Source organism: Amblyraja radiata, chromosome 28 (genome assembly GCF_010909765.2).
Source record: "Amblyraja radiata isolate CabotCenter1 chromosome 28, sAmbRad1.1.pri, whole genome shotgun sequence".
Taxonomy (NCBI): Eukaryota; Metazoa; Chordata; class Chondrichthyes; order Rajiformes; family Rajidae; genus Amblyraja; species Amblyraja radiata.
This window is the reverse complement of record NC_045983.1, coordinates 5112373-5126554: the sequence shown is the minus strand read 5'-3', so window position 1 is coordinate 5126554 and position 14182 is coordinate 5112373. Positions and strand designations below refer to the sequence as shown.

Genomic DNA, 14182 nt, shown 5'->3' with positions numbered 1-14182 from the left:
GCCTTTCAACTGCAAGCCAAAGCACCCAAGCAACCATTTGCAATAAGTAGTACCTTTCAACTGCAAGCCAAAGCACCAAAGCCACCATTAGCAGCAAGTAGTGCCTTTCAACTTCAAGCCAAAGCACCCAAGCCACCATTTGCAGTAAGTAGTGCAACTTCAAGCTAAAGCACCCAAGCCACCATTTGCAGTAAGTAGTGCCTTTCAATTTCAAGCAAAGCACCCAAGCCACCATTTGCAGTAAGTAATGCATTTTGACGTCAAGCCAAAGCACCCAAGCCACCATTTGCAGTAAGTATTGCATTTCGACATCAAGCCAAAGCACCCAAGCCACCAATTGCAGTAAGTAGTGCCTTTCAACTTCATGCCATCATTTGCAGTAAATAGTGCCTTTCAACTTCAAGCCAAAGCACCCAAGCCACCATTTGCAGTAAGTAGTGCCTTTCAACTTCTTGCCACCATTTGCAGTGTAGTGCCTTTCAACTTCAAGCCAAAGCACCCAAGCCACCATTTGCATTAAGAAGTGCCTTTCAACTTCAAGCCAAATCACCCAAGCCATCATTTGTAGTAAGTAGTGCCTTTCGACTTCAAGCCAAATCACCCGCCACCATTTGCAGTAAGTAGTGCCTTTCAACTTCAAGCCAAAGCACCCAAGCCACCATTTGCAGTAAGTAGTGCAACTTCAAGCTAAAGCACCCAAGCCACCATTTGCAGTAAGTAGTGCCTTTCAACCTCTAGCCAAAGCACCCAAGCCACCATTTGCAGTAAGTAGTGCCTTTCAACTTCAAGCAAAGCACCCAAGCCACCATTTGCAGTAAGTAGTGACTTTCAACTTCAAGCCAAAGCACCCAAGCCATCATTTGCAGTAAGTAGTGCCTTTCAGCTTCAAGCCAAAGCACCCAAGCCTCCATTTGCAGTAAGTAGTGCCTTTCAACTCATGCCACAATTTGCAGTAAGTAGCGCCTTTCAACTTCAAGCCAAAGCACCCAAGCCACCATTTGCAGTAAGTAGTGCCTTTCAGCTTCAAGCCAAAGCACCCAAACAACCATTTGCAGGCAGCGCCTTTTACTTCAAACAAACCATATTTTCATTTTCAAACCACATTAAGGGTACTCACAGTTGTGTAGACATTTGTTCAGTGTTATTCAGAGCTCATAGAGACGTGACCCTTGGCTTCATCCCTTGCAGAGACTGAGTGAGGCACACCACTTCCTGGTTTTATAGTCCCTCCCCCTCCCTCCAGCAGGTGCAGCAGAGAGAAAGGTGATTTTTTTAAAACTTCAAGCCAAAGCTCCCAAGCCACCATTTGCAGTAAGTAGTGCCTTTCAACTTTAAACCAAAGCTCCCAAGCCACCATTTGCAGTAAATAGTGCATTTCAACCAAGCAAAAGCACCCAAGCCACCATTTGCAGTAAGTAGTGCCTTTCAACTTCATGCCACCATTTGCAGTAAGTAGTTCCTTTCAACTTCAAGCCAAATCACCCAAGCCATCATTTGCAGTAAGTAGTGCCTTTCAACTTCAAGCCAAAGCACCCAAGCCACCCTTTGCAGTAAGTAGTGCCTTTCAACCTCAAGCCAAAGCACCCAAGCCACCATTTGCAGTAAGTAGTGCCTTTCAACCCCAAGCCAAAACACCCAAGCCACCATTTGCAGTAAGTAGTGCCTTTCAACCTCAAGCCAAAGCACCCAAGCCACCATTTGCAGTAAGTAGTGCCTTTCAACCCCAAGCCAAAACACCCAAGTCACCATTTGCAGTATGTAGTGTCTTTCAACCTCAAGCCAAAGCACCCAAACAACCATTTGCAGTAAGTAGTGCTTTTCAACGTCAAGCCAAAGCACCCAAGCGACCATTTGCAGTAAGTAGTGACTTTCAACTTCAAGCCAAAGCACCCAAGCCACCATTTGCAGTAAATAGTGCCTTTCAACTTCAAGCCAAAGCACCCGCCACCATTTGCAGTAGGTAGTGCCTTTCAACTTCAAGCCAAAGCAACCAAGCCACCATTTTCAGTAAGTAGTGCCTTTCATCTTCAAGCCAAAGAACCCAAGCCACCATTTGCAGCAATTAGTGCCTTTCAACTTCATGCCACCATTTGCAGCAAGTAGTGCCTTTCAACTTCATGCCACCATTTGCAGCTAGTGCCTTTCAACTTCAAGCCAAAGCACCCAAGCCACCATTTGCAGTGCCTTTCAACTTCAAGCCAAAGCACCCGCCACCATGTGCAGTAAGTAGTGCATTTCAACTTCAAGCAAAACACCCAAGCCACCATTTGCAGTAAGTAGTGCCTTTCAACTTCAAGCCAAAGCTCCCGAGTCACCATTTGCAGGCAGTGCCTTTTTACTTCAAACAAACCATATTTTCATTTTCAAACCACATTAAGAGTACTCACAGTTGTGTAGACATTTGTTTAGTGTTATTCAGAGCTCAGAGAGACGTGACCCTTGGCTTCATCCCTTGCAGAGACTGTAAGGCACACCACTTCCTGGTTTTATAGTCCCTCTCCCTCCCTCCAGCAGGTGCAGCAGAGAGAATGGTGATTTTTTTAAACTTCAAGCCGAAGCTCCCAAGCCACCATTTGCAGTGCCTTTCAACTTTAAACCAAAGCTCCCAAGCCACCATTTGCAGTAAATAGTGCATTTCAACCAAGCAAAAGCACCCAAGCCACCATTTGCAGTAAGTAGTGCCTTTCAACTTCAAGCCAAAGCACCCAAGCCACCATTTGCAGTAAGTAGTGCCTTTCAACCCCAAGCCAAAACACCCAAGCCACCATTTGCAGTAAGTAGTGCCTTTCAACCTCAAGCCAAAGCACCCAAGCCACCATTTGCAGTAAGTAGTGCCTTTCAACCCCAAGCCAAAACACCCAAGTCACCATTTGCAGTATGTAGTGTCTTTCAACCTCAAGCCAAAGCACCCAAACAACCATTTGCAGTAAGTAGTGCTTTTCAACTTCAAGCCAAAGCACCCAAGCGACCATTTGCAGTAAGTAGTGACTTTCAACTTCAAGCCAAAGCACCCAAGCCACCATTTGCAGTAAATAGTGCCTTTCAACTTCAAGCCAAAGCACCCAAGCCACCATTTGCAGTAGGTAGTGCCTTTCAACTTCAAGCCAAAGCACCCAAGCCACCATTTTCAGTAAGTAGTGCCTTTCATCTTCAAGCCAAAGAACCCAAGCCACCATTTGCAGCAATTAGTGCCTTTCAACTTCAAGAGAATGGTGATTTTTTTAAACTTCAAGCCGAAGCTCCCAAGCCACCATTTGCAGTGCCTTTCAACTTTAAACCAAAGCTCCCAAGCCACCATTTGCAGCAAGTAGTGCCTTTCAACTTCAAGCCAAAGCACCCAAGCCACCATTTGCAGTGCCTTTCAACTTCAAGCCAAAGCACCCGCCACCATGTGCAGTAAGTAGTGCATTTCAACTTCAAGCAAAACACCCAAGCCACCATTTGCAGTAAGTAGTGCCTTTCAACTTCAAGCCAAAGCTCCCGAGTCACCATTTGCAGGCAGTGCCTTTTTACTTCAAACAAACCATATTTTCATTTTCAAACCACATTAAGGGTACTCACAGTTGTGTAGACATTTGTTCAGTGTTATTCAGAGCTCAGAGAGACGTGACCCTTGGCTTCATCCCTTGCAGAGACTGTAAGGCACACCACTTCCTGGTTTTATAGTCCCTCTCCCTCCCTCCAGCAGGTGCAGCAGAGAGAATGGTGATTTTTTTAAACTTCAAGCCGAAGCTCTCAAGCCACCATTTGCAGTGCCTTTCAACTTTAAACCAAAGCTCCCAAGCCACCATTTGCAGTAAATAGTGCATTTCAAGTTCAAGCCAAAGCACCGAAGCCACCATTTGCAGTAAGTAGTGCCTTTCAAGTTCAAGCAAAGCACTCAAGCCACTATTTGCAGTAAGTACTGCCTTTCAGCTTCAAGCCAAAGCACCCAAGCCACCATTTGCAGTAAGTAGTGCCTTTCATCTTCAAGCCAAAGCACCCGAGCCACCATGTGCAGTAAGTAGTGCCTTTCAACTTCAAGCAAAACACCCAAGCCACCATTTGCAGTAAGTAGTGCCTTTCAACTTTAAACCAAAGCTCCCAAGCCACTATTTGCAGTAAGTAGTGCCTTTCAACTTCAAGCCAAAGCACCCAAACAACCATTTGCAGGCAGTGCCTTTTTACTTCAAACAAACCATATTTTCATTTTCAAACCACATTAAGGGTACTCACAGTTGTGTAGACATTTGTTCAGTGTTATTCAGAGCTCAGAAATGACCCTTGGCTTCATCCATCTTGCAGCGAGTGAGTGAGGCACACCACTTCCTGGTTTTATAGTCCCTCCCCCTCCCTCCAGCAGGGGCAGCAGAGAGAATGGTGAATTTTTAAAAAACATTAATATCTCTCTGATTTGTCATCGATGGGAAAATTCCTCCGCACCCGTAAGGCGGAGGGGGGCTCTGAGCGATGTGGCCAAAAATGACGGCCGTAGGTGGTGACGTGCTGTCGGAAATCGCAGCACAGTGGGCCAAAAGCGGTCAAGATCAGAGATTTAGTAATATAGATAACAGGCAGGGCCAGCAAGTGCAATTGGATTTTTTACAGTGAAAAGTTAAGTCGGCAGTTTATGTAAATAAAATTGTGATGTCATTGCTACTAACTGCCATTGCAACTTGAACTGATTTTTCTCAAACAGGATTTTCTAAAGTTTTAAATGTGAATAACTTATAAAATATACCATCAATCTGAACGAACTTGATATAACACACCACAGGACAATGGTGATTAAGGTGGTCCATAAATTATAGTGCTATCGTGTACCATTTTGGTGTAATTCAGGGCATCAGGCATGACTCACAGACAGACACACTGACAGACACGCAGAAAGACAGACTCACAAACAAACATGATGAGAGTTTTAGTAATATACTAGACCAAGTGGGACCCGTTGGGTCCCGCCACATGGGATGCCTGGTCCTCCAACGTAACCTGTTCCCCAATGCAATATTCCACCACTCACCCGTTCCCCCAATCCAACCCGTTCCCCCAACACAATATTCCACCACTCACCCATAGCCCCCAACTGCGCAGGGGCAGCTCATTTCCTCTTATCCCCAGTACTCCCTCCCCTCTCCCCTCTTCCCCTCTCTCCCGCCCCACTCCCCCTCCCCTCCCTTTCCCTACTCTCCTCCCTCCCCTCTCTCTCACCCTCTCCCCTCCCCCCCTCCCTCCCCCGCAGGCCGTTACCCCGCTGCGCTCGCTAGACAGAGTGGTGCAGCAGAAACTCACCAGTGCATCGTTTCTGCAGCTGCAGGATCTCCATGTGCAGGCCATGCAGTAGCTCCATGTGCTCCCCCTTCAGGAATGCAACGTTGCGCTGCACGCTCTGCAGCTGCCGCTCCAGCGACGACGTCTCCATGGTTACCGGGCAGAGTCTGGAGGAAAGTACAGGAGGTTCAAGAACAGATCAGGCAAAAGAACAGTGACTTCAGGCTTTATAGATTCAGAGCGGAACCAGGGCCTTCACCCACCGAGTCCGCACCGACCAGCGACCCCCGTACACTAACACTTCCTACACACACTAGGGACAATTTACAATTTTTACCAAAGTCAATAAACCTACAAACCTGCACGTCTTTGGAATGTGGGAGGAAACCGGAGCACCCGGGGAAAACCCACGCAGTCACGGCCCGCCCCGACAAGAAGGGCCCGAACGCCGGCTACGGGAATAAGAACGCCCCATCGACGGAAGGCTCAAGGCGGTCAAAGAAAGGGAGAGATTGAACTTTTTTTCACGTTCCATCACAGTGAGGAATGTGGAGGAGTCACTGTGGTGGATGTTTATGTTAAAATGTATTTTCTAAGTTCTGTTGCTTTTTATAACTGTATAACTGACTTGGCAAATGAAATTCCTCGTATGTTGCAAAACATACATGGCTAATAAAGTATTATTGTATTATATTGTATTGAATAACTCAGCTCAAGAGCAGGCCCTTCGGCCCACAATGTCTGTGCCGAACATGATGCCAAGACCATCACTGCATGTAACCCATATCCCTCATTTCCCTGCATATGTAAGATGGCATTTCTGTTTTTAATGCCTCACTTAGTTTCTAAAAGGAAAATGGATTTAATACAAATTCATCTGTTTTGTAACAAAGGTCCTCCGAAATTGCCTCACATATTCCTCAGTACAAACAATGAATTGCAGATGCTGGCTTATACCGAAAATAACACAAAGTGCTGGAGTAACTCAGTGGGTCAGGCAGCATCCCAAGGACGTGCGGGTTTGTAGGTTAAGTGGCCCCTCTGTAAATTGCCCCCTAGTGTGTAGGGAGTGGATGAGAAAGTGGGATAACATCGAAGTAGTGTGTACGGGCGATCGATGGTCAGGCAGCATCTCTGGAGGACATGGACAGGTGACGTTATGGGTCGGGATCCTTCTTCAGACTGATTGTATTAGGGGGAGAGAAAGCTGGAAGAGAGATGGTGGCGGGCCAAAGCTTGGCAAGTGATAGGTGGATACCAGCTCTTCAGATTACAATCAGTCGGTAGAAGGGTCCCAATCTATAACGTCACCGATCCATGTCTTCCCCAGATGCAGCCCGACCCGCTGAGATAATTTGTGCCTTTCTTTTTTGAAATCTTTTCTCTAAATCGGCCGTATACTAATACTTAAAAAGCAAAATAAATTCTACTTTGTTCAAAATATTAACCTTATGGGGACATCGAAATGGAAATGGCTTTAACAGAGGCTCAGTTACCGCTGACATAGCCACTCTGATTGTAAAATTATCAATTCTGGCAACCTTCCTTGTTCCTTGGTTGCGATTTGCCTCTGATATCTGATATTTTAGTCCACAATTAGACAGCCAGGCAACTTGCCAAGTATGAAGGAAAGGCTGCGCACATCCAGAGCTCTTACCTCCTCATCTTGATCCAATAAATCCCATCCTCCCCTCACCCCCTCCCCACTCTGGGAAGGCCATTCAGCCCCATGGGCCCATTCTATCATCCAGCTAGAACATGATCAAGTTGTATCTCCACTCTGTGGCAAGTAACCGAAGATCTCGGAGAAAACTCGCATCCCTCTAAACCTTTCCTATCTGTGAATGGGAATGGGGGGGGGAATGGCCCCCTCTGAGACGCCCTCCTCTCCCCTCTCCCATCGGGCAAAAGGTACAAGTGTGAAAACGCACACCTCCAGATTCAGAGACAGTTTCTTTCCAGCTGTTACCAGGCAACTGAATCATCCTACCACAACTGGAGAGCAGTCCTGAACTACAATCTACCTCATCGGTGACCCTCAGCCTATATTCGATGGACTTTGCTGGCTTTACCTTGCACTAAACGTTATTCCCTTACCATGTGTCTGTACACTGTGGACGGCCCGATTGTAATCATGTATTGTCTTTCCGCTGACTGGTTAGCACGCAACGAAAGCCTTTCAGTGTACCTCGGTACACATGACAATCAACTAAACTGTAATGGAGTCGTTTCCAAACCAGTCTGGGCAAACTCCCATCATTGAAGAATATTTGTGCACCAGATTACACCAATCTCTCACTTCCACCATTACTGAGATCAGCTTCTAATTCCAGATTTATTTTTATCCGATTACTTGACTTTTAATTCCCCAGCCACCAAGATTTGTCGTAATGTCTCCAGATCAATAGGGCATCTCTCTGCACACCAGCCCAGTTACTCAACTACTGTACACTGTGGATGGCTCGATTGTAGGCACGTATAGTATTTCCGCTGACTGGTTAGCATGCAACAAAAGCTTTTCACTGTACCTCGGTGAACGTGACTATAATGTACTAAAACTAGATAGTAGTTCAGTTCTGCTCTTTCGTTCTAACATACTTTCTATATTAATGCCTGCTCGATGCAAGATCATTATAACGTCCCCTTACAGTGGCACGGTGATGCAGCAGTCGAGTTGCTGCCTCACAGCGCCAGGTCCCCGGTTCGATACTGAATAAGGGTGCTGACTGTACGGAGTTTGTACATTCTCCCCGAGACCTGCATGGGATTTCTCCGAGATCTTCCATGTCCTCCCACACTCCAAAGACGTACAGGTTTGTAGGTTAATTGGCTTGGTATAAATGTAAAATTGTCCCTAGTGTGAGTAGGATAGTGTTAGTGTGCGGAGATCGCTGGTCGGCGCGGGCTCAGTGAGCCAAAGGGCATGTTTCCGCACTGTATCTCTAAACTAAATTCAATTTAATGCTGGGTACCATCAAGAGGACAAGTGTTCCCGTGGATTAAGGGTGGTCTGGTTCGGCAACGTTAACACCCAAGAACAAAGACTACCGCAAAAAGTAGTGAACATTGCCCAGTCCATCATGGGTACTGACCTCCCCACCATCGAAGGGATCGACAGAGGCCGGCAGAGTGGTGCAGTGGTGGAGTTGCTGCCTCACAGCGCCAGAGACCCAGGTTCGATCCTGACTACGGGTGCTGTCTGTACGGTGTTTGTACATTCTCCCGATGACCATGCGTCCTTTAATTCTGAGGTTATGACCTCTGGTCCTAGACTCTCCCACCAGTGGAAACATCCTTTCCACATCCACTCTATCTAGGCCTTTCATTATTCTGTAAGTTTCAATGAGGTCCCTCCTCAAGCTTCTAAACTCCAGCGAGTAGAGGCCCAGTGCCATTATACGCTCATCGTATGCTAACCCACTCATTCCTGGAATCATTCTACCTATATCGATATGCGGGCATTATTTTTGACTTTCACACTATTATTGTCTATTTATTTGTCTGTCTTGTTTTTTAATATATACTGAACTATCATTGTTTATTATGGGTTTTACACATATTTACATATTCTGTTCTGCTGCTGCTAGTAAGAATTGAATTGTTCCATTTCAGGACATATGACAATAAAACACTCTTGATCTTGGAGATGTTTTAATAGAGTGATACAGCACGGAAACAGGGCAGTCACGCTGGCGCAGCGGTAGAGTTGCTGCCTTACAGCGAATGCAGCGCCGGAGACCCAGGTTCGATCCTGACTACGGGTGCTGTCTGTACTGGAGTTTGTACGTTCTCCCCGTGACCTGCGTGGGTTTTCTGCGAGATCTTCGGTTTCCTCCCACAATCCAAAGATGTGTAGGTTAATTGGCTTGGTAAAATGTAAAAATTGTCTCTAGTGTGTGTAGGATAGTGTTAATGTGCAGGGATTGCTGGTCGGCCCGGACCCGGTGGGCTGAAGGGCCTGTTTCCGCGCTGTATCTCTAAAGTAAACGAAAACCGGCCCTACAGCCCAACTTGCCCCATCTACACTAGTCCCACCTGTCTGCATTTGGCCTATATTCCTCTAAACCTGTCCTATCCATGTACCATTAGTTTAGTTTAGAGATACAGCGTGGAAACAGGCCCGTCGGCCCACCGAGTCCGCACCGACCTGTGATCCCCAACCACCTACACTATCCTACACACACTAGGGCCAATTTTACATTTATACCAAGCTAATTAACCTACAAATCTGTACGTCTGTGGGAGTGTGGGAGGAAACTGAAGATCTTGGAGAAAACGCAATATGTAGGACGGAACTGCAGATGCTAGTTTAAACTGGAGATAGACACAGAAAGCTGGAGTAACTCAGCAGGACAGGCAGCATCTGTGGAGAGAAGGAATGTAACGGAGATAGAGTTCGGGGTAGGGCCAGTGTACGGCTGGAACAGGGATTGTTCAACGTACCCTACCCAAAGGCAGGCATAGCTGAAGAAGGGTCTCAACCTGAGCCGTCACCCATTCCTTCTCTCCAGAGATGTTGCCTGAGTTATTCCAGCTTTTTAGTGTCTGTCTTTGGAGAAAACCCACGCAGGTCACAGGGAGAACGTACAAACTCCACAGAGACAAGCACCCGTAGTCAGGACCGAACCCGAGTCTCTGGCGCTGTTAGGCGAAGGCTCTACCGCTGCGCCACGGTACCTGTCCAAAGGGGCTGTCCCACTGTACGAGCTAATTCAAGAGTTCTGCCGAGTTTCCCCTGATTCGAACTCGGAGAATTACGGTAATGGCCGCTCGTAGGTACTCAGGGCTCTCGTGGACATTTTTCAACATGTTGAAAAATCTTCACGCGTTTCCCGAGTACCTGCCGTTGAGGTAGTTGAGGCTGGGACTAGAACACTATTTAAAAGACACCTGGACAGGTACTTGGGTAGGATAGGTTCAGAGGGATATAGGTTAAATGCAGGGGGATTGCTCCAAAAGGCATGATAAATCTCCCAAACCGCCCCCTCCCAGACTGAGCTACACCTCTTCCTACACACAGTCTCAAACATCACAAATTATCAACTTAAATTCCTTACATAGACAATAGGTGCAGGAGTAGGCCATTCGGGCCCTTCGAGCCAGCACCGCCATTCAATATGATCGTGGCTGATCACCCACAATCAGTACCCCGTTCCTGCCTTCTCCCCATATCGCTTGATTCTGTTAGCCCTAAGAGCTATATCTAACTCTCATTTTGAATGCATCCAGAGAATTGGCCACCACTGCCTTCTGAGGCCCAGAATTCCGCAAATTCACAACTCTCTGGGTGAAAAAGTTTTTCCTCATCTCAGTTCTAAATGGCCTACCCCTTATTCTTAAACTGTGGCCTCTGGTTCTGGACTCCCCCAACATCGGGGACATGTTTCCTGCATCTAGCGTGTCCAATCCTTTAATAATTTTATATGTTTCTATAAGATATCCTCTCATCCTTCTAAATTCCAGTGAATATCCTTCAGTCGCTCCATTCTTTCATCATATGACTGTCCCGCCATCCTGGGAATTAACCTCGTGAACTTACTCCCTCAATAGCAAGAATGTCTTTCCACAAATTAGGGGACCAAAACTGCACACAATACTCCAGGTGTGGTATCACCAGGGCCCTGTACAACTGCAGAAGGACCTCTTTGCTGCTATACTCAAATCCTCTCGTTATGAAGACCAACACTGAACACCTGATGCACACTATACCTTGTCTATCCCCCAAGTCTATCACAGCTGTCTTCACTGCCTGCTGTACCTGCATGTTTACTTTCAGTGACTGATGTACAAAGATACCCAGGTCTCGTTGCACTTCCCCTTTTCCTAATCTGACACCATTCAGATAATAATCTGCCTTCCTGTTCTTGCCACCAAAGTGGATAACCTCACATTTATCCATATTTGTGCCCTAAAGACACAGATTTTGCTGAAAATGTATTGTTGCAATCCATCTGGGCTACAGATTCTTGCGTTTTGATATTTAATATGTTTGCTTTAATTATTTAAATTGCATTACTCAACTGAACGCCCGATGCACACTATACCTGGTTTATCGCCCTGGTCTATCACAGCAGCACGGTGGTGCAGCGGTAGAGTTGCTGCCTCACAGCCCCAGAGACCTTGGTTCGATCCCGACTACGGGCGCTGTCCGCACGGAGTATGTACGTTCTCCCCGTGACCGCGTGGGTTTTCTCCGGGTGCTCCCATTTCCTCCCAAACTCCAGAGACGCACAGGTTTGTAGGTGAATTGGCTTCGGTAAAATTGTAAATTGTCACCAGTGTGTAGGATGGTGTTAGTGTACGGGGATCGCTCGTTGGCACGGACTGGGTGGGCCGAAGGGCCTGTTTCCGCGCTGTATCTCTCAACTAAACTGTAAATAATGAAGTAAAGTAATGATTAAATATCCCTGCAACCTCCATGTTGCTACCCATCTTTTCATTAACAGCCTAAAAGCCCTGTCCCACGGTACGAGTTCATTCCAAGAGCTCTCCCGAGTTTGCCCTGATTCGAACTCGGAGATTTACGGTAATGGCCGCTCGTCGGTACTCGGGGCTCTCGTGGACATTTTTCAACGTGTTGAAAAATCTTCACGAGTCTTCCCGTGCCTACCTGCCGTTAGCGAGTCTTCCCGAGTACCTGCCTTTTCGTTAGCGTTACGAGCCGCTAAGAGACGTCCCCGAGCTCCGACGTACCCGCTACGTTCATTCTCCGTGCTTACCATGAGTTTGATTTTTTTTTTAAACTCTGGAGAGCTCTTGGGTAAACTCGTACAGTGGGACAACCCCTTAACACTTGGACAACATCGTCCAATGGGCAGCAGAGTGGCACAGCGCTAGAGTTGCTGCCTTACAGCGCCAAAGACCCGGGTTCAATCCTGACTACGGGTGAACAGCACCTCATATTTCGCTCTTGAATGAGCTCGTACCATCATCCCAGGCTTCAACTTATTGGTGAGTCTCTGCAACATTTTTTGTTATAAACTTCTTGTTATATTTATTTTCTCTTCCTTTATCTTTTCACTCCCAATCTCTTTTTATTATCTCCTATAACAGTTCCCCGGTAGCTCCATAGTTAATCTATGTCTCCATCCGTGACCTCTGCTGTTCCCCTTCTGTCCTCATTCACCCATCGAGTCTCTTGAGTGTTCCGCTTGTTTGTGCTTTTTAATAGGACAGATTTCTGCTGTGCCTTTTGGGCACCATTTTAAATGCTTCCTACCTTATCCTGTACAATAAAGGAGCCAATTAACCTGCAAACCCGCACGTCTTTGGAGTGTGGGAGGAAACCGGAGCACCCGGAGGAAACCCACGTGGTCACGGGGAGAACGTGCAAACTCCGTACAGACAGCACCCAAGGTCAGGATCGAACCCGGGTCCCTGCCGCTATGAGGCAACAACTTTACCGCTGCGCCACCGTGCTGCCTGTACAGCTCGTTCCATATCCCCACCACCCTCTGTGAGAAGAAAAATCTGCTCCTCAGGTTCTCTTTAAAATTTTCCCCCTCTCACCTTAAAACTGCGCCCTCTATTTTTAGGCACCCTGGCCCTGGGAAATAGAGAGTCGCACAACATAGAACAATGCAGCACAGGAACAGGCCCTTCAGCCCACAGTATCCGTTCTGAACATGATGCCAAGGCCAACTCCTATCTGCCTGCTGATAATCCATATCCCTCCGCTCTCCACACATCCAACAGTCTAAAAGTCTCTAAAACACCACCACCACCCCCGGCAGCACATTCCAGGTACTCACCACCCTCTGTGTAAAAGAAACCTGCCCCACACATCTCCGTTAAACTTTCCCCTCTCACCTTAAAGCTATGCCCTTTAGTATTTGATAATTTCCATCCTGGGGAAAAAAGGTTCTGACTGTCTACCCTATCTATGCCTCTTGTTATTTTATATACTTCTATCTGGTCTCATCCTGGGGCGTATTACAGAGAAAAGTCCAACGCTCGCCACCTTATCTATCTATGCCTCTCATCATTTTGTAAACTTCAATAAGGTCATTAGAGTTACAAATGACAATAGACCAGGACAAGCCTAGCATATATGCATTCTACAACCACTACTGCCCCTAGTGTGTAGGGGAATGTAGGGAGTGGATGCGGATTTGGGATCACACAACTAATGTGAATGGGTGATCAGTGTGGGCTTGGTGGGCATTGCCCGATGTGCATGTTTCCATGCTGTAGCTGTTCAAAAACACTCAGCTTACACCAAAATACAGAACATTGCATTGGATGAAAGACACAAAATGCTGGGGTCAGGCAGCATCTCCTACCCGCACAAGGGCGGCACAGTGTCGCAGCGGTAGAGTTGCTGCCTCACAGCGCCAGAGACCCGGGTTCAATCCTGACCGCGGGTGCTGTCTGTATGGAGTTTGCACGTTCTGCCCCGTGACCGGCATGGGTTTTCTCCGGGTGCTCCGGTTTCCTCCCACACTCCAAAGGCGTGCAGGTTTGTAGCTTAATTGGCTTCGGTGAAAATTGTAAATTGTCCCTAGTGAGTGTAGGATAGTGCTGGTGTATGGGGTGATCGCTGGTCAGTGCAGACTCGGTGGGCCGAAGGGCCTGTTTCCGCACTGTATCTCTAAACCAAACTAAACGAAACTCCTCTCTTTCAGCTTCTCCCCCAATATAATTAGTCTGAAGGGTCCCGACCTGAAACGTCACTCATCCATGTTCTCCAGAGACCTGCCTGACCCTGCTGAGTTACTCCAGCACTTTGTTTATTTTCTCCTAAAGCAGCATCTGCATGTTCCTTGCATGAACACTGTACTGGAGTGTGCTGCAACTGCTCTAGTGGGCTGGATGGTGAATGTGAGACGCCGCCTAGCACAGACTGGCTGCCCTGCTCCCTGAGCTACAGCTGATGGGGCTGCAAGGCACTTTGGAAGGAACTCTCCGAGGGCCGCGAAAGGCGCTACCCAAA

General features: G+C 47.2%; 1 protein-coding gene across 1 annotated transcript in view; it reads right to left on the bottom strand.

Moving 5' to 3' along the window:
• ccdc92b (coiled-coil domain containing 92B) overlaps positions 1-14182 on the bottom strand; it is a 50888-nt gene that overhangs the window by 35335 nt on the left and 1371 nt on the right. The window contains exon 2 of the mRNA XM_033045640.1: positions 5272-5417. Within this exon, the coding sequence (XP_032901531.1) occupies positions 5272-5401 (130 nt within the window). The 5' untranslated portion in view covers positions 5402-5417. The remainder of the gene's footprint in view (positions 1-5271; positions 5418-14182) is intronic.